General features: G+C 49.0%; 1 protein-coding gene across 10 annotated transcripts in view; it reads right to left on the reverse strand.

The window, feature by feature from the left end:
* The window catches only part of CTIF (cap binding complex dependent translation initiation factor), a 141,978-nt gene that overhangs the window by 53,461 nt on the left and 68,498 nt on the right, over positions 1-20,019 (reverse strand). For all 10 annotated transcript variants that reach the window (XM_080371589.1, XM_080371582.1, XM_080371586.1 and 7 more), the window contains one exon: positions 10,191-10,267. In XM_080371589.1, the coding sequence (XP_080227715.1) occupies positions 10,191-10,267 (77 nt within the window). The remainder of the gene's footprint in view (positions 1-10,190; positions 10,268-20,019) is intronic.

A 20,019-nucleotide genomic window follows, 5' to 3' on the forward strand; every position in this document is an offset into this window, starting at 1 on the left:
CTTTGTTCTTGCTCAAGAGAGCCCAGAAACAAATCCCTGTCCCAGGGCTTCCTCTGGCATGAGGTGTTTTGGCTCAGCTCCTCCCACAGTTCTTTGTTTTTCATACTTCCTTGGTTCTGGTCAACATGGGAAGGCAAAATAAAGCAAGGAAACCTGTTCTCATAAGATGCCCAGACTAATTTTTCTTATGTGGGGGCCATAAAATCTCAGTGAGAAGCTTTCCAGGGTTCTCCAAGCACTTGTGATTGCCGCCTTTAAGAATTCCCACCTTGTCCCAGGGGAAGGGGAATCCTCCCTCCATGCAACACCGGATTATTGTAGGGCTGCTCACAAAGTTCAGCCTTGCACAGGACTTCTACTAGAGTGCCATGGTGGAGCCCCTCAGGCCCTGTTCATACGTGCTTAGTGTACAGAACAACTTCCCCCAAGAGCTTACAGCAGCAAGATGCATTTAATGCATGGAGAACACAGGCATGGGGAGGGGGTTACATGGCATCATGCAGAGGGTGGGTTCAATTTGCCTAGTTTTAGGTGTCTGTGATGTCAAAAGCCAAAAGTGAGGTGGGGACCTCAACTGCAGTTATAGGGGGTAGATACTGGGGAGGGAATCACCTGGCCAAATGCCTGCTTCATCCTGAGGTGACCCATCTTCCAAACTCCACTGACTGCATCCCCTCTGAGCATAACGGGAACACTGGCCACCCAGTTCATACATGGTCAACACAGTTACGGAGCCATGCGGTGGGACTCAGCTGGTGGTGTCACTGGAGATGCTTTATGGCATCTTGTCCAGCTCCCACTCCGTTGTGGTGCAGGTTTCACAAGGTGTGGTGGCTGCTAGCTCCTTGCATGGAATTCCCGATATGCTAGGGCATCTGGAATAGCACCGGCAACCACGGAGGTGAAGCCCAGAAGTCTCTGAGAAAGGTGAGAACTGAAGTGAGACCTCCCATGTTCCCCCCGCAAGGCCTGCGACACATGAGCGGTTGCTTTGCTAACCTTCTCACTAGCTATAGAGTCACCATGAGCTCCTGCTCGCCATTCCCAAACACCCACAAGAACGGGCAGCCTCAGAAAAGGAATGAAGAGCTGTCAGCATCAACACCTCACTGTCCTCCAGACCAGCCCCTGCTGCCGCACAGGAACAAGCTACCTGATAAATACTGAGTTTTGATGAAACCAGGTGTCCCTCCACCACAGCAACACACCGAAGTTCTCCTGGATTTTCTGCTGGAGCAATTATTTTGCTTTCACAAGCATCATAAGACCCTGAGTTTACCCAGCGGGCTGTTACATTTCTATTGAGAGGTTTCATAACCATAACATGTTTTGCCGGTGGTACATAAAGTCTTTCAATCAGCTGCAGAGATGGAGAAAAACAACCTGCAAAAGCCTCCTGATGCCATAAAGTCTAGTGGCAGCTTGGCAATTCAGGTTAAATTTAGTCTGCAGGACAGGGGTCACCTCAGTCGCCAAGATCATTAAAAAACAAAAGGGAATAAAAAGTCTTGTGTTGTAGAGTTTTTATGTAATGACAAAACAGCTCTCACCAGAGAGGTGGCAACCCTGCAGCTGGGAAACGCACCCGGCTCTCTCCTGCCACTGCCTCCTGACATTAAAAAAAAGGAACAATGAAAGGAAAGGATTAAATTTGCTTAGATGAGTATCTTTTAACCATGCCTTTAGCTCTGCACCATGCCTTTAGCTAGGCACACAAGGAGAACAGAGCAGACACAGACAACCCTAATGGATACACTTCTCTTGAAGTCCTGCTCATGTCAAGCGTGTCCTGTTGAACTCACAAAGGTTTATCCTCCTCTTTGCATTATTCTCAAGCCCACGCAGCACTCTGATACTTACGGAAGTACGTTTTCCCTGCATCACATGAAATACAAAATCCTTTTCGTTGTTGCTAGCATCAGGAAAGGAGCTGTAAATACAGCAGCACCTTTCGCGGTGTGCTTTGCCGGCAGGATCGCAGCTGCACTGTCTGCCTCCAGGGGTGACTCACGGCTGCGCATATTTTCACTGACACCCTCAAGTGCACAAGGGCTGAGTGCTGATCATAACAGCAGGAACAGGAGCAGCTGGGTAGAAAACCTCTACTCACCCTGCCACAGCTTGAGACATGGGTGACAGGCAAAACAAACTCCCCAGTGGATGCTAAATACCAGCTGCTCCACCTTACTGCTACTGGTGCTTCATATGGACCACTCTGCTAATGGAAAGACCCTACACGTGTGGCTCTGGTGATGGTGCTGGGGCAGGCAAATCACTCTTAGATGAGCCAGCCAGGACTGATGCTCGATATAAACTTGGCTGAACCTCAGATGGCTTCTGCAGAGCTATTCTGCACCGGGTTCAGGGCAACCCCTTGTATCAAAACAGGCTGGGTGGAGAATGGACTGAGCGTGGCCCCCAGGAGATGGACTTGGGGGTGTTAGTGGATGAGAAGCTCAACATGACCCAGCAGTGTGCGCTCACTGCCCACAAAGCCAGCTGGGTGTCCTGGGCTGCATCAAAGGCAGCGTGGCCAGCAGTGCTGCATCCAGCTCTGGGGTCCTCAGCACAGGGAGGACATGGACCTGCTGGAGCGGGGCCAGAGGAGGCCACGGGGATGGTCAGAGGCTGGGGCAGCCCTGCTGGGAGGACAGGCTGGGAGAGCTGGGGTTGTCCAGCCCGCAGAGGAGAAGGCTCCGGGGAGACCTTACTGCAGCCTTCCAGCACTTAGAGGCGGCTCAGAAGCAAGATGGGGACAGAGTTTTTAGCAGGGCCTGTCGCGACAGGACAAGGGGGATGGTTTTAAATTAAAAAAAGAGTAGACTTCGATTAGATGTTACAAAGAAATTCCTCACTGTGAGGGCAGCGAGGCGCTGGCAGAGGCTGCCCAGAGCAGCTGTGGGTGCCCCGTCCCCGGCAGTGCCCACGGCCAGGCTGGGGCTGGGACCCACCTGGGCTGGTGGAAGTTGTCCCTGCCTGTGGCAGAGGGTGGAACTAGATGATCTTTAAAGATCCCTTCCAACCCAAACCATTGTATGATTCTGTGATTTGATCATCTGTGTCCAGTAGGTACCAGGGCTGGGATTACTGCACAGGGGTAGTGTTGGACTATACAGCCCCACGCCATTCACAGAGCCCAGAGGCAGCAAGGGGTCTTGATGGAGTCAAACCACCTCCAGATCTCAGCTCCAAAAGGTCCCTCTCGACGAGAAGCTGCAGTGCTGCCCTGCAGCTCCACCCGTGGCTGAGTCACCCCCAGACGGATGCCCACGGGTCATCAGGAGGTGGCTTTTTGATCATTCAGTGACTGCTCCTTCAACGGGCAGCCTGGTGCAGGCTTTGTTCTCAACAACCTCCTCCTGGGAGCGGGGTCCCAGCACTGTGACCCCTGGCAGAACCTTCTCCTCAGCGCCTGGAAGGAAGGGCAGTGGGGCCAGGCGATGCCAGCGTGTCTGGCCAGCGCGGCTCTGTGGGTCAAAGGGGCTCCTGCTTGACTCTTCCTGATAGCATCTCTGCCCTGCTCCATCACCACGTGGCCCAACGAGCAGCGGATGGACAAACTAGGTCCCAATGACACCAGGTCTTCATACAGACCTACCCAATAGCCTCATGAGAGGGTATGGGAGTAACTACAAACACAGGGAGGATGGACCTTGTGCCACTGCAAGCCCTTGCAGTTCCCTACGTCTGTTACTCCCTTGGTGGCAATCAAGGCAGACACTCCTTTGACTTCCAGTCTTAATTAGATGGCCAGCTCTATCTGCTTGGTGCTCACAGTCGTGTGTTTCTTCAGCAGAAACAGCCCTTCTCCCCCTGTGCTATCTACCCCTGGGTACCTCAAGAGGATCCGCATCCGCTCCCAGCTTCTGCCAGGCAAGGCTGAACCAGCCAACATGTGCAAACCAGCATTTCCTTCTCTGGGCTTTCAAGTTTGTTTTATCCTTCACTTCCCTGGGTGACCCTGGATCCTCATATTAACAGACAGCAAAAAAGAAAAAAAAAAAAAGGCAGAAAACTTTTGCTTTATGCCTCATCTCATCTTGAATCCCCCTTGCTAACAGCTCCATCTCACTCCAGCATCATGCAGTGCTGCAACTCCCACCTTGACCCCATACTTTCTCCCTGAACGAGGAGATCTTGCCCTTGAAGGAGCAAGCTGGGCAAAGCTGATTCCTGTGATGTTTTATGACAGGGAAAAGTGGTAGAGTGCCCTTTATGGTGTTTTGAAAGGAAATTGTACAGGAACAATGTCCCAAGCAGTGTGCCTATTGAAAACCCTTCACAAAAGGAGTTTGCCACAAGAGGAAAAGCAGCTTAATCAGTTGAACTAATCACTGTAGGTGGTTGAGTGTCCCTGAGGGTCTGTAAAATCAAATATAATGGGAAAAGAAATATATCACAGCTTGCCTACGCTCCTCGGTGGAGCCACTGGCGGATCTGGGACGTTCCCTGCCTGGCCCCGAGCCCGCTGTGACCATCCTTTGGGCCATCCCTATGCAAGACCACGCTCGCCTCTGTGCGAGACCCCGGCTGGGGCCACGTGGATGGGCTGGGATGAGCCCCAGAAGGTCTCTCAGGAACATGGATTCTGGCTGGGGAGTCAGGACAGGGGTGCCTGCCCCCGTGCACTCACCCAGCTACGTTTCCAGCGCGGGCGCAGGCAGGAGGGCTCAGCGGCGCTTACACAACCCTCCTGCTTCAGGAAGAGGAAACCGTCCCTGACAGCCACCCGGGGATCTCCGGGGAAGGAGGATATTTCTGCCTCCCCCAGCTCTGAATCTAATTAAAACCAGAAAACAACACACACACACACACAAAAAAAAAAAAATCAGACTGTTTTTTCCTGATCATTTAAGTGTAAAGCCAAACTGACGGTAGGAAGTAAACTGGGACAACACAAGAGAAAACTTGGGGACATTTCTGTAATCCTGTCGTCAAACGCTGAAGTATTTGGGGCATGCTCAAGGGAGATAGGGAAAGCACGTGAGTCTCTTTGCTCGCACCCCTTCTCTCTGTGTATGAGCCAGGAGGACCTACACAGTCTTCTGCTCAAGCCCCTTATCCCCACCTATGGGCTTTATAAAGGACGGATTTCCCAGGCGCAGCAACACCCCTCTGAAACCCCCATGCAACAGGAGGAGGTGATGACATGAAGCTCAGCCACAGCTAAGGGTGATGGTCCTTCACCTGAGGCTGGCTGTGGTCCCCAACAGCCCCGGCTGGGACAGACAACGCAACCCCTTGTGACTCTGGTCATCCCAAAGCCTGGAGACATACCAGGCACACGGAAGCACAAGGGATGCACACCTTTTCTGTTGAAGAGAGGAATTCAGATGCCTTTGGGAAAGAGGGTGTTGATTAACTCTTTGGCTTTTACTCCATCCTCTCCAAGACATGGGGCTGCGTTTCCCTCTGCCATCTCTCCAGATGCCCATAGACTGACCACCAAAAGCCCCATGAGATACCAGCCAGCATCTAGGCACGCATGAGAATTTCCTTTTCGTAAGGTATTCAGCCTGATTTGACTTTTGTATCCAACAAGATATTGAATCAATGTGATTACAATGGCACAAACTTTTTAAGACTTCTCCAGAAACCTTTTCCCAGTCCTCAGCAAAACTGTCCCCTTCCCTAGGTGACACAGAACAATTTTAGTACTCTGTTAACCAGAAGACCCAGAAGTAGGTACAAACTTGCCTGTCTCAACCCACTGCAACTCCATATATTCCTTGTAAATCCTGTCTAGACTGGACAACATTTCTTATCACTCCTACAAGGCGGGTGCAAGCCTCTGTGCATGCATTTCTGGGCTACGGGGTTTGGCCAGCCAGACCCTCCATCCCAAAACACATCATACCAGGGTGCCATGAGAACAGCAAAAACCTCGTGCAGCACCAAGCTGACTTGCAATGCTTCAATAGATGCTTAAAAGAAATGGTGTTTTCAAGAACTTTTTGAAAAACAAGGGGACAAACTCAGAGCCCACCTGCCCAAGAAGACCACATCCCAGCACAGCTTGTGCTCAACTAGCAGAGAGGCATTGAATTAAGAAGGGCTGGAGCAGAGGACTTGGAAAATGAGTCTTTTATGCCGCATATCGCAGAGTATTTTTTCTCTCTCAAAATCTTGCAGGAGAGAAGGGCAAGAGAGGTCCTGCCACTGCCCGGGGAGGGTTCCTTCTTCCCTAGAGGTGGTTGCCTATGGGAAGTCAAACCAAGTTGCCTTGGGCAATATCTAGGTAGGGTGGGTCTTGTGTGGCAGCAAACAGCGGATTAGTGTTTGGGACAATAAACCCCTCATTGGTGTTCAACACTTGCTCACATGGACATCTATGAAAAAACATGCCTCTGCTGCTCTCTTTCAATGATCCCATCAAGCGGTGATGCCCTCCATCACCCTCATCAGGAGGCAGCAGCTACACCTTGTGTGTCTAAACCAACACAGAAAACATTTCTCTGTTGCAGGATTTCTCCAGGTGAGGTGGGGAGGGTGAGACCTTTCCCTGCTCTCCTGCCCTGATTAGAAGGTCTTTGCAGACCTCACCACCTCCTGTAGCTTTTTAAAACACCTTGTGCAAAGAAACCCTCCACCAAATGTGGCTCTGACGTTGGATTGCTGCTATCAAAAATGTGTCCAACAGACCCACAAATGGTCCTTAACTGGGAAAGTCACAGCCTGTTTAACAACCCCTCTAATTTGCACTTTGTATCTATCTCATGCAACAAATGAAGCATGCATCCCATGGAAAAATGACTCATGGGAAGTAAAACTGTATCATATACACCAGGAGACAGCTATGGCTGCATGCCCATAGGGCTGCTTCTCCCCAAGGGAGTAAAAGGTGCGCAACAGAGACCTCAGGGTAGGTGAGCCACACTCCTCCGCAACGCAGTGACAGCATTTCCCGAGGAAAGGTGATGGGAAGGAAGCAGGGACAAGTGTTATTTATAGCACGGCCAGACGTCAGCGTTGTTTCGCATGAGAAACAAAAGGTGCTTCATTAGCCCGAGATGTGGTCCCTTGTCACCATCAGGGAGGAGAAAGGAGCCTGCGTTTGCTTTGGGGAGAACCGGTATCATTTATAAGACCAGCTGGAAAAAAAAAAGGCAGATTTCTGTGTACCAATGTGCTTTATCAGCTCTTTTACAACAGCTGTGTTATACAAAGTGCCGGCCAGCGTGAAGGGCAGCTACAGCCAGGCAAGGCCAGCTGGACCATGTGCCGTGTACAGGTCAGCATGGGGGCTGACTGCTTGAGCTCCACTTGCGAGCAGGGACCGCTGCACATGGCAGAAGGATGCACACCATGGTCACCTGGGACGTGTCATCCTCAGGTGAGGCTGGTCCTGGGTAGGGAGAGCTGGTGCACCACGTACAGGCATTGCTCGTGGGGTCTGGGGTGCTGCTTGCTGCCAAGTGCTCATCACCTTCAGGAGAAGGGGAAAAGCTGCCTGTGCCAAGGCTTTGGGGTCACACCTGCTTCTAACCAACAGAGCAGGACAACCTCTTTTCTTCTTGCAAATCCATTGCATGTCAATCCTACTCCCACCCTTGGCTGCTACCAGCCCCTTTCTAGAACTAGCTCTTCTTCCCTTGTGTCCAGGCATCCAGAGCCGTTTCCTAACTCCACTCTCAACCCACACACCACCAAACACCCCTGCTCAGCCTCTCCCAAGCCTTGCTGCCTCCAGTGTCCATGGCCTTGCAATTTTGAGTCTCTCTGTATCCAGATGAGGTTTAAAACAAAAAGCCCGTAGCTCCCAACTGCTTTGCTGGCCAAAAAATCTCATCCTGAGGGATGTTTATATCACCTGTGTAGCTCCACCAGCTCTGAAATGAAGCTTTTCTCCCCTAGAATGATGCCTGGGACATTAAGATAACAGCACTGCAATGAACTGTGAACAGCTTTGTAACCTGTTTGTGCTCCAAAACAGTCTGAGTTTTTTTACCTATTTCCTTTCTTCCCCCTATTTCTACCATGCTTTTCTCATAAATTAAGTATTCTGAGACCTCACTTACTGCTAGAAATTGATTTTAAGGAGCCAGTGCTCCCTGGGGGCATCTCAAGTGGCACCAGAAGGACCAAAACTAACCTGCTAGTCCCAAACACACCACAGGGACAAGGGGACCCTGAAACCCCCCAGCATCAAACCATATGGTCTAGGGAGAAGGGGGGTGCTGAGGTTTCCAGCTGAAGTCTAGGGGATGGAACCGTGCCTTTTCTGCTTAGCCTATTACTTAAGAGACTGTTGTTTTACTCCAGCTCCCTCTACCCGAACTTCTTCGCTTTTTGCAATTAAAATGAATGCATTTTTCTGTCTAAGCTTTGACACAACCATGGATGTCCACAGAGGGCTCGGGCAGGACTGCGTACCTTCTGTTCTTTCCATTTTATTTCATTCATGACTGCTTAGAGCTGAAATGGCCCCACGCCTCCTCCTGTATGATGCCGTATCAACTGGGTTTTAAGGCTTCTGTCTGTCCTCCTGGGATATTATCCTAGTGTACCTGGTCTGGGCTGCATCTCACCCCTCTATCTCCCAACCCCAGCCCAAGGCAGTTTCTTTTGCTATCTCTCCTTGCCACCTGTGCAAGAGGCAGGGATGCCCTGGGGGGCTGCATGCTTTTGTCTGCTGATGGTTTATCTAAAGGGATCAGAAAGGAAAAGAAACAGAAACACGCATCTGTGATTCCTCTGGGTTTTTTTACATGGGAGGGAAGAACCAACAGGCAGTTCCATGGCTCTGGTTCAGCGCAGCTTTGGGCATGCAGCTTCAGGGAGGAGACCCCTTGGCTGTGCAGGTCTCCTTTCCCGCAGCATCATGCAGTTTTTGGATGGCAGAGGAAGACCTGCTTGGTGAGCCGGGATGGGAACAGGATACTCCAGCGTCCACCACCATTTCTTGGGGAGCCCAGCCCAGTGCTGCAAGGAAGCCCACCCAACTCGCTCCTGCAACATAAGCAGACTTCTGCTTGGTTTTAACTACGTCTTGGCGATCACCCAGCTGAAACAAGACCTTTTGTGTTTGCTTCTTTTTCCCCTTAAATCACAAGCATAAATTGCCTCTTAAATTATATACAGGAAAAAAGGAGGGAGCCCCAAAGAGGACAGAAAATGGGAGTTTGCTGCTGCTTCTCCCTCCGCCCACAGAAGAACGTTTCTAGGACACCTGAGCAAACTCTTTTCAGCTGGTTTTTGGTCTCTTGGTAAAATTTGGGAAAACTGATCCACACAGAGACTTAACTGCATCATGGCTGTTCATGAGTCCAGAAATGATGGGGAGATTTGAGGACACACTCCAACTACTACTACTACTACAGGTGTCTGTAGGACTTCCCCAGAAATCCCCCTGTGAGGCATCACAGCTCAGATACAGATTTCAACTCATTCTAGGAGAAAACATTGGCCACTTTTCTTCCTGTTCAATCACATTAACCTTGCAAACTCCTGGTTTTAGAAATGCTTTACTGCCGCGGTTGTCTCAGCCAGAGCAGAACACGTCAGCAGAAATAAAGCTGTATATACAACTAACTCCCTTATTGCCCACTTATTTTCACATTTAACCACAGTCACAATTCCTAACAAGGACTCTAGATGCCCTCGTATAATTAAATATGCAATTTACACAATTAAATATCCAACTGACCCAATTAAATTAACTCAATGGACTGAAATCACCAGTGACACAGGAGCGCGGCTGCCTGTTTCACACATCCCCTCCTTCATGCAGACAGGCATCCAAGGCTCGCTGCAAACCCCTCTCAACCGGTACAATTGCAGGTGACCCTGAAAGTCAGCAGATTTTGCCTTCCAACAGAAAGAGAGGAAGCATGTCACAAGGATTCAAAGCTTTTGCAGATAATATGTTGCCAGCTGCCTCTTCTAATACAAGTCGGGGGATCTGGCTATGCTGGAATAAGCGTAAGGGCTAGAGGAGGTCCTTAAGATACTCCTGGGGCCATACAGGACATATTCTGCATTTAGAAGGCAAACCAGGGGGACTGGACACACTCTGCATTTTCAGGACATTAGAGCTCAAATAAAAGTTTATGCATTAACCCAACGGTGGCAGCTGCTAAACAGCAGTATTGTCCAAAGACACTCCCTAACACACTGCGGGAAAATGTGTAATGATAGAAGAGAAAATAATAATAATTTTTTAACAAAAACATTAAAGAGATTTCACCTACCTCCGGTCGTTTCTCCTCCTTCTGAACAGCTTTTTGGTGTGTGCGATTTCAGCTTCATGAGGCAATGGATGGTAACCCTGTAAAACAGAGAAAAGCAGCGATCAGCTTCAAGATACAGGGGGCATCAGTACGGAAGGGGTCACAGTGAGACAGAGCCGTACACCCAACGTGAGCATGATAAAAGAAACAGTTCCTATCCAAACATCCTTACAATGGAAGCAGGTCTGGAAATCCACAGACTTCTTGTACCCCCTCAGGGCCATTGCAATGAGCAGGGAATGAAGTTATCTGCAATTTCTGTATGGGAGAAACCACATGGGGCAGATAACCGGACCATGTGTGGATAGATCCCAATGTATACCACCTACGGGGAATTCACCCACTTCACACATGACACTGCTGGTACTGGTGCACCTAAACCAGCCACTTTCACTGGGTTGTTTCCCTTGTACTTATATATTTATCTAAAACCTAGCCGTAAAAATGTCTGTAAAGGGATGATGCTCAGCGCCATTTTGAGGATACTGGAGTAAGCCACCACAAGCCACAGCTGGCAGGTATGCTGGGGCTGTGCCCCCATGCCATTGGCAAGTCAACATCTACATCGTGGGCACCTCGCTGATCCTGCCCACCGCGAGCCAGTCAGCCCCTGCGGAAGGGATGGGTGGCATACACCTTACTGGGAACCACTGGGACGACAAGGATGCTCAGTGATTTGCCCAAGCCAAGCCAGTGGAAAATCTCCATGTAAGTCAAGCTGCTATCTTGTCCTGTCTCCACTGGAGGTGCCAACTCTCTCACTTGTATCTCTATCTGATAAGAGGGATGCTGTATTTACCATCCTGCTGTGGGCATCGTGAGGCTTTGTTAATGTCAGCAAAGTGCTCTGAGGTTCCTGGATGAAAGGTACTATGAAGTGCAAAGTATTATTTATTTTCCAGGGACCACAGAGCTGTCGTAACCATAATGAATTTTATTTATGCAGTATTGTACTTCCCTGGCTGGCAATAAAAGCCCTGTAAAAGTCGCTCCTTTTATTTCCATTGCAATCTATCTTAGCCTCAGAGCTCCAGCCTCTGCTGGTGAATCACCACGCACGAGGAGCCACGAGGGAGCAGCCTGGGCCAGGGCAAGGGCTGGGTGGGAATGCGTCTCACCGAGCAGCAGCTTTGCCACATTGGCATGACAACATAACACACCAACTTCAAAAAAAAAAGAACAGTCTCTCTCTCTGTTAAAAAGCCTTTAAAATGACAGTTAATTTTAGTAGCAGTTACCGAGATGATATTTTGAGTTCCTCTGGCGGAAGAGGTAATGGAGGAGAAGGGTTGCTGGGTATGCTAATGAATTTAAGTTTGCAGACTGGAGAAACCATCCCCAAGCCCAAGACCAACAAGGTTTATTGTGACCATCCACCCTGGCCATCTGCAAAGAGCCCGGACTAGCCGCCACTGCAGCAACTCTGCAGCTCCCATGGCAGCTGGAGCCCTCCAGTTGGGAGTCCTTTGCTCTTGGAGACTTCAAGCACTGAACTCATCAAGCCCTTGGGGAAGTCCTGCTGCTGGCTTGCATGTCCCCGTTTGACCTTTGTTTTGGCTGCGGTCTTGAAGTGTGCTTCCTGAGAAGGTAGTTTCCCTTTTAACTTTCTTCTTGACTTTTAACTCTTCCAGAGAAAAACTGGATACGCCACGATCATACGGTGTAGCACAGGCATTAGAAAGCACGTTCAAGAGTAGTACCCACTCTCGGTGACCAAAAATGATCCTCCTCTCCCACTGAAACACCCCTAACACCCAGAGGTACCACACCAGCCGCAGCATCCTACATGAGCCCGTAGAGCAATAGTACAGGGGCCATCGTTACGTGAAGCCACCTTAGCCTTCTTGCACATCTGCTCATCCTGCCAGGATCTGCTCAGTGATGAGTGTTGTCCTACTGTTCTGTGGGCCTCCACATCCAGCATCAGAAAAAGCTCTCCTCATGCTCTGTAGATCTCACCTCACGACTCACACAGAGCACATCTTTGACTAATAAGAGGTAGTTTGGGAGTAGGGAAAGGTGGCAACTTGCTCTCCTGGGGCTGTGGTTAAGTTATCACCAGGTCTAACCTGGGCTCCTGCAGCCGAACACCTCATGGATAGTTCTGTGTGGCATCTTTAAAGTCTAATAGCTTAGAATCATACTGAACCTTCACTGCTGAGGGCTGTGGTTTGAATCTTCCTCATTGCTTATGATCCAAATCACTTCTCTTCACGGAATGCATAGGAGGAGTTTAATAATCTCCAAGATCTCTGTTCCTCAGAAAATTTGCTTGAAATTGGCCAATGAATACTGAACCGAGTGATAAAAGGAAGGAAGGGAGCAGACACACATGTCCCAATCACATCAGCCATGCTACTTTAGGAAATCAGGCTAAAAATAGCACAATACTCAGTAAGGCCATTTCCAAACGCTGCGCTACCACAACAGGCTAAAGCTTGGGGTATTTTTAAGTATTTAAGCTGCTTTGCAGACACACATGCAAATACAACTACCCTGGAAAAATGAAACTATCTGTGCAGAACAGAAGGACCTAAAGCACCGACTTCCTCAATGCGAAGCCTTCATTAAAGTCTCAGGAGCTGCCTTTCTGCTCTTTCCAACTAGAAACCATATGTATGGTGGCGCATTGCTGCAGATCCTCCTTGCAGAGCATCTCTGTGCTTCCACAGACCTCTGCCCATCACCAGCAGACAGCACAGGGGTGAGACATGGATTAATGACATGGGAATAAGGCTCCTAATCCAAGGAGTACTCCTGGACACTGCCCATGTCCGAACAAAGGAGAACTTCATGCTCCCGTTAGGAAAATCAAGCATCTCACTTCTCCAGCTGAGCAGTTGCTTTCCCTAGTTCTAGTCATGAGACAATGTTTTGGAAAAAAACACTCACTGATCCCTACTCCGGTCTATTTTGGTGCCTAAACAGAGCTAAATTTGGAAGGGAGAAAAGTCGACTTCTTTTGTGCAGCAGGCTGATGTAAAAGGAAGTATCAGCAACTCTCAAGAAGGGTGGAGTGGCTGCAAGATGACTGAGGGTGCTGGGTGGGTGGGGATGGACCAGAGTCCCAAGGGCACGGTGAGTGCCTTGATGATGTGGCTCTCTTGGGCTTGTCTGAAGGCTACTCCCCACCATGGGTCATGCAAGACAGTAGTGGAAGTGCCTTCAGTAGAGCTGGCTTGCTGAGGACAACATGGATCTGAAATGCAGCTCTTCCATCTTTCAGCGGACACACTCTACAGGAATCTGAAACTCCTGAGCAGAACCAAAGGGAAATGTTTTGCAAGGCTGAAGACCACCCTCTGCTCCACAATGGGTCTACAAAGAAGACCTACACAAGAGGGATGTTTTTTGCTCCTGCTAGAGCCAGAAGACACCATCAAACCCAGGTGCTCATGGTTTTCATAGGCAAGTTTGGAACTTCTCAGTGGACAGCAAAATCACATTTGACCACACTCGCACATCGGTTTTATTTTAAAATCTATTTGCAGGTGGCTGGAGGAGAACGTAACAAACCAGCATTTCAGTGCTGCTGGATCTGGAAGTAAGGGGTGTGGGAAAAGCAAAGAAGAAGGAGCCCATGGTCTCATGAAGAATCACTAATAGAGGTCATTTTCAATTTTGGAGCTAAATACTCTGCGGTTTACATGGTGGGAAGCTTGGAGCAGAACCTGAGATGCCCATGGGACTTCTAACACACACGTGTATGTGTAAGTCAAGTTTAAATTATAAACAAGCACACTCTAACAAGAAAGGCCAACAGCTCTGGCAAAGAAGGGGCACTCAGGACCGGTCTGCTCTCCAGGCCAGTCCCCTAGAGAGCAGCTATGCTGTGATGTGTGTATTCATTTTTAGATGTTTCAGGGAAAGCAGCTCTTGGAGAAGGGAAGGTGATGTCTGGCAAACTTAGGTGACTGTCATATGGACAGCCAGCATACACCAAGGGAAATCTGTCATCTACTGAAGATGCTGCAAACAGACAGAGGAGGGGAGCAGGTCTGATGCCCACGTGCACTCCTCTTCTAACGAAGTTATCTGCCCAGCCTTCAACCCCATCCTCCTGCCCATGGGAATCCAGAAAGCTGGCAGCTGCCTCTCCACTGCCCCAGACCCATTTACATCAAAGTTTAATGAAAGAACAAAGAAAAAGCTTTCAAGATCTTGTTGGCAATCTGCGGCAATGCAAGAGCCTCCACTCTCCCCCCAGCTGATACCTGTCCCCCCCCAGCAATGTCCCTCTTCTGAGCCATCCCACCCCACATCTCAGTCCAGTAAACTGCAGGGTTCTGGCGGGGAGGGACATGAAGAAGAGGGGCAGGACCAGAGGAGGGAAGTGTTGGTTTTTGAGCTACCCTGCTAGAAGCCGAAGCTTTGCTATAATTTTTCTCATGCCTCCTCTGCAGCAGCAGCAGCTGAAGAAGTTGGAGGACAGCACCAGCTTTGCCTTTTCCTGGGGATGGTAAATCCACGGCAAATCACCAGGAGATGAGCAGGAACAAGGCAGAGGTTTTTGCTGCTGGTGGTCCTTCTGTGACCACCCTTAGGCAGCAAATCCCAGGGACTCCTTGGGCATCTGACAACAACTGCTTTACAAAAGGGATGGTCCTAGTTGGGACCAACCTGCACCCTCCCTCCTTCTCCTCTACCTCTCCACTTCTCAAGTGCAAGCGTTGTCTGGGGTGGCCAAATTCATGGGTCTTCCACAAAGACTCTAGGGGCTATGAGAGTTCATATGGGAGCTAATGGGGCTCATTGCTTCATCCCCATGGTCTTCATGTGTAATGCAGCCTGACTTTCTGATGTGAAACCTCACCCCACCTTCACTCATACCCATTCATTCAGCCTTTCCCGTAGATGTTCCCAAGCAGCAGAAACACACCCGGCCCGTGACAGTCAAGCAGGTGAAGATGCCTGAATAGGACACAGCAACACTGAAACCCTGTGAGTGAACAAAAGGTTGAGAAAAGCAACTGGACTTATGGAAAAAAAAAACAGTGTTGGGGTGATGTAAGAAGGAAAAGAAATGATCCATATCACAGGATCAGTCCGCATGAGCTTCATCTCAAGAGCCTTCTGTGCCCTCAAGAAACATCTCCACCCTTGCTTATCTTAAACAAACGGTTGCAGAAGGCCTGAACTGAACAAACAGGTTATTAGCCCTGCGGTAGGTGCCAGGAGTTTCACTGGGTTTTATTGCACACAAAGGTCAGGGTAGGATTTCTTTTATGGGGAGGTGGGAAGGGTGAGGTGGGGTTGGGCTCATGGCGGCCTTGAAGATGACCCATCTGCATGCACAAAGGCAACAACAGAAATATCGAGGTTGGAGGGAGCATAAAAAAATAAATATACTGTGGTTCCAGAAATTATCTGCAGAAACCAACCCAGTGACCTGCGACACCCCATGATAAGGCTTTCATCTGCCTATAGAATGGATTATCTCTGGCAGGCAAGTCTGGGACAGCACAGAGCTGCAGATATATTCAACTTCTACTGTGCTGGCCCCACACCTGTGGTGCCAAAGGGGTCCATACTCAGTACAACCAACCCAGCCATACAATTGCACATGAAAAACATGGCAAAGGCACCGCTACCTTTCCACTAGCATCATCCCCACCTCCTCTACCCACCATCTATCAACACACGTTAAGTCCTGTGGGCACTTCCAGCAGAGCCATCTCCTTCGAGGCCACTTGCTGTTGCCTCTTTCGCTTCCAGAAACTCCCACAGCACTGGTCTGCAACCCACTCTCTTCTCTTACACAAGGGGAATTTTTTACCTCTTGAAAGGAGAAGGCTGAGGCATTAACCAAATCCTTGACCTGCTTTGGAAGCCATGGAAGAATACCAAACAATGTCAGGAAGCCGCCTGGAAATTATTTCCTCTCTGTTAAAATTTAAGTGATAAATCTATTCCTTCAAATTGCAAGCTATTCATTTTTCCTGGAAGGTCCTTATAATAATAGTTGCTTCTGAATAAGGAATTAGTTGGTGCTCAACATCAATGGAATAGAAAGTGCAACAGTTTTACAAAATACTCATCACCCAAGGTAAAAGGCAGGTAAATCCTTACAGCACTTCGCGGTTGCAGCTCTCCCATCACTCCTCACCCACAAGCACCCTCCCATCACAGCACCCATGGGTCCTGGCAACCTCCAAGGATGCCTTCTTCAACCTCAGTCACTGGAGCCAGCGGTAAATTAAACTATAGGGCTGGCAAAGCAGATTTAGTTTCCAGCCACCCAGAAGCTGGAAATGGAGCAAAACTCCTCCAGCTTTGCCACCACTGATGTGGCAAGTCCCATGGCAGAGGACGGATGCTCTATGGGACCTTGACAGTAGCACGTGCTTCCCCAATGAATCATGGCACAGCGCGACGTGCCTCAAAGAGGAGGCATAGGAAGTTGTTTCCTGGGAGATGTCCCAGTTTGGAGGACTTCCTGATGAACTGCATCTTTGGGGAGCACACCATGAATCACACATCACCAGCAAGGACGGAATGCGCAGCTGCAGCACGCATGCCTCGGTGATGAGCACCTTGGAGGTGACTTTCTCCAGAAAAAAGGGTGGGAACAGAGAGGAGTGATGGCCGTGATGGTGATCAGGACTGTCACAGCTAAACACCACTCTTTATTTACCACTAAAAACACTTGCACTATTCCTTATAGGGCTCTGCCTTCCCACGTTGACCCAGGGATGCAGCCTCCAGGACTGCCACTTGCTGCGCATCACTGCTGGTCTACACGACCCCTCTCGTGACCCAAAGAACTACCATTTAGACGCTTACAGAAAGCAGACACCAGCTAGAGGGAAGACAGCATTTAAAATGGCATTAAATACTTCACAGCAGCTAAGCTGTCCCACTTCACCCCTCTGCAGCCGGCTCTGGGATGGAACAAAAGACACACAGAATGGTGGAACAACCCAGCGTAAAACTCCCCATGAGGGGCGCAGGATGCAAATGCAATTAAGGCGTTAGAATAATCAGGCAAAGCATCCCATGTGAAATGTACCAAGTGAACCTTCCTCAATGCCTTCTGCTGATTACTGACAGCGAGTTTTCCAGGGTCTATTTTTAACTCTTGGCCCCTAAGCTCCTGAATTATACATAATTCAGAGATAATAAAACTTTAAAATCCAGGACAAAGTCTCCTAGGAAGAGCTGCCTCTGCAAACACACACGTGCACATCTGTGCAACCAGGACAGCAGGAAGAAAACCTCAGCCGGTGCCACCAAGCCCTGGCTAAGCCACCGAGATGGAGACAGGCTGGAAACGCTGCTGCACTGAAACAGGGTGCTCCAGACACACCGACACGGACATGCGGTGCCATAGGAAGAATATAAATAACAGACAAAAGAAATCCCCTTTTGTTACAAGAATCCGCAAATCCAAAATCAGTTACAAGCTGACTTAGGAAACGGAGTTTTTTCCCATGTTATAGCAAAAATGGGAACAATACTTTGTGAGTGGAAGTAACTCTAATTGTTTTAACTGATGTTATTTTAGTGTTGTTTAGGTTTATTGTTTATTTGTATGTATTTCCTCTACCCCGGTCAGGCTTAAAAACAAACCCTACTGTCAGCAGTAAAGCATCCCATCAACAGAAAAACACATTTATCCAGTAAATATAGATACAACCATGCCATTGCTTGGAGTCCTTAAATGTAGAATATTCCAAGAACCATTAAAATAAACAACACTGGTGACCTGAGTTTGCTTTCCCCAGGAAAAGGGAGCCTTTTTCAGCTAGTATTGGGAATAAATACCGCCCACATCACTCGCGACCACAAGGCACCACACCTGGCATTTGGTTTGCGGTCTGCCCAGGTAGCCCAAGATCATTCTGAGAAAGGGCTGTGCTGCTCCGAAAAGCTTGTCCTACATTTTCTGTGGCTTTTGCCAGTTTGGGGGTGAGGGAGGAACTGCTTTAGTTGGGATGTAGAGTGTTATGAGGTTGCTATGGGAGTATTTGTAACTCGAGCTATTTCAGTCCCTCTGGGACCTCGCGTTTCTTTAAAGTATAATTTTCCTCTATATTTTTCATGTTCCCCAGTCTAGTTTGCCCTGTCTCTTGTCACCTTCAAAGCCTAGCATTCCCCACTTATGCGCCTCGATGTGCCGTTTGACCATGCCTCTCCAGCTGAGATGAAGCAGGCAGGTGAGATGGCAGGACCTCAGCACCTCCCCGTCGTGCCGTTGTGGTGGACAGCGTCACGAGGAGGAGACCTGCAGGCAGAATAGGGACTCCGCAATGAATTTATAAGGCAATCTACAAACACAGCCCACAGGACAACGGGGAATCTGGGACCAGAGCCCAGGTCGCCCCCTTAGCTGGAGGGTCTGTTGAAGGTCTGTGCAATCCCCAGCCCTGGTACAGCCTGCCCTGGCTGGGTACGCTCACCTCAAACTCAGCATCGCTCTCAGCAGGAGGTAGGGGCTGTACCCAAATATATTTTCATCTCACCCTTATTATTAACAAAAGATTGCGTATTTTCCATGTGCGTTTGTGCAATCCCCCAGAACCAGGCCCCCACAAATCTTCTCCTCTTGGGCGGACCGGGGTTTTAGCCTACAGAAGCTCCAGCTCATGCAAACTCCCAGGAGCTGGGACAGTCCAACAGTGATGAAACCCCTTATTTGCAGAGTGATAACTTCATAACCTTACAAACAAGAGGTGGCTCCTCTTTTCTTTCAATATGGGTAGATCCAGAGGCTCTGCGAGAACTTTCTCGCTGCTCAGCCCTTGGCACTTCCCATTGGAGGCCTTCCAAGTGCATGAAGTTTTGCAACACCCTAAGATCACAGGCAATAGTTAATAAGTCAATGAGCATTTTTTGCCATGATCCGTATCACTATGATCCGTGCACTGCTCCACCAAAGCAAAAGGGAATTTTGCCATCAACTTTAATAGGGGTGGTGGTGGCGGCAGCCCTTCTTGGTCCACCAGTGGACCTTTCTTTGTAGACCTCATGGCTGAAGCAAGCTGTGCAGAGTATCACCGTCCTTTCCTTCTCCAAGACCCTTGTATTTTGCTGGAAACATTTTCACACAACAGATATTTCCGTTTGCAGCTGGCTGAAGACGCAGCCAATGCACTTTCCCCAGGACTAATCCACAAAGAAATGTTTTTTCTCCTTTCTGAAGTCTCTGCTTAGTCTAGCTCAGCCCAGACAGAGCAAGTGAGGATCCCATGTTGCAGCCACCCCAGCTCGGAAAATACCCCAATGTGTAAATGCCAATTTAATCTTATAAAAGCCTCATTCTTCCCTTTGAAAAGTCCCACTCCTTTGCAAGAGTGTGGGCTGTGCAACACAAGGGCTCGACTTTCTCCTTGCCAGGTTGCTGGCAGTTTGTACCTGGGTAGAAGAAACTGCTTCTTGAGTGTCCATCTGCTCCCTCCCAGGATTTTCTTTTTATGCATCGAGGACTAAGACTCCTCCTGCTGTAATGGGTTTTAACACAGGGACAAGCACAGAAAACATTATGCACTTGCCACAGAGGATCAATCATATCACATCATATATTAATTACGCTGGTGGTTTTTCACTGGTGCTTTGCAGACCTCTGGGAGCCATGCACTACTTTGAACAGTAAAAAGAGGACGAGTAAGAAAAGCATGTTTGTAGTTGCTTTACAGCAGTCTCCAAATCTGACATTTGGAAATGGATCTGGCATTGCCACCAAAATTAACCCTGAAAAACTGTTTTTTTATCCAAAGGACAGCCATATCCACTCCCTGTGTCTTGCAAAGGTGGAACTTCAACCATGACAACTCCAAAATCATTTCAAGCT

The sequence above is a fragment of the Falco punctatus genome, assembly GCF_963210335.1.
Source record: "Falco punctatus genome assembly, chromosome: Z".
Classification (NCBI taxonomy): domain Eukaryota; kingdom Metazoa; phylum Chordata; class Aves; order Falconiformes; family Falconidae; genus Falco; species Falco punctatus.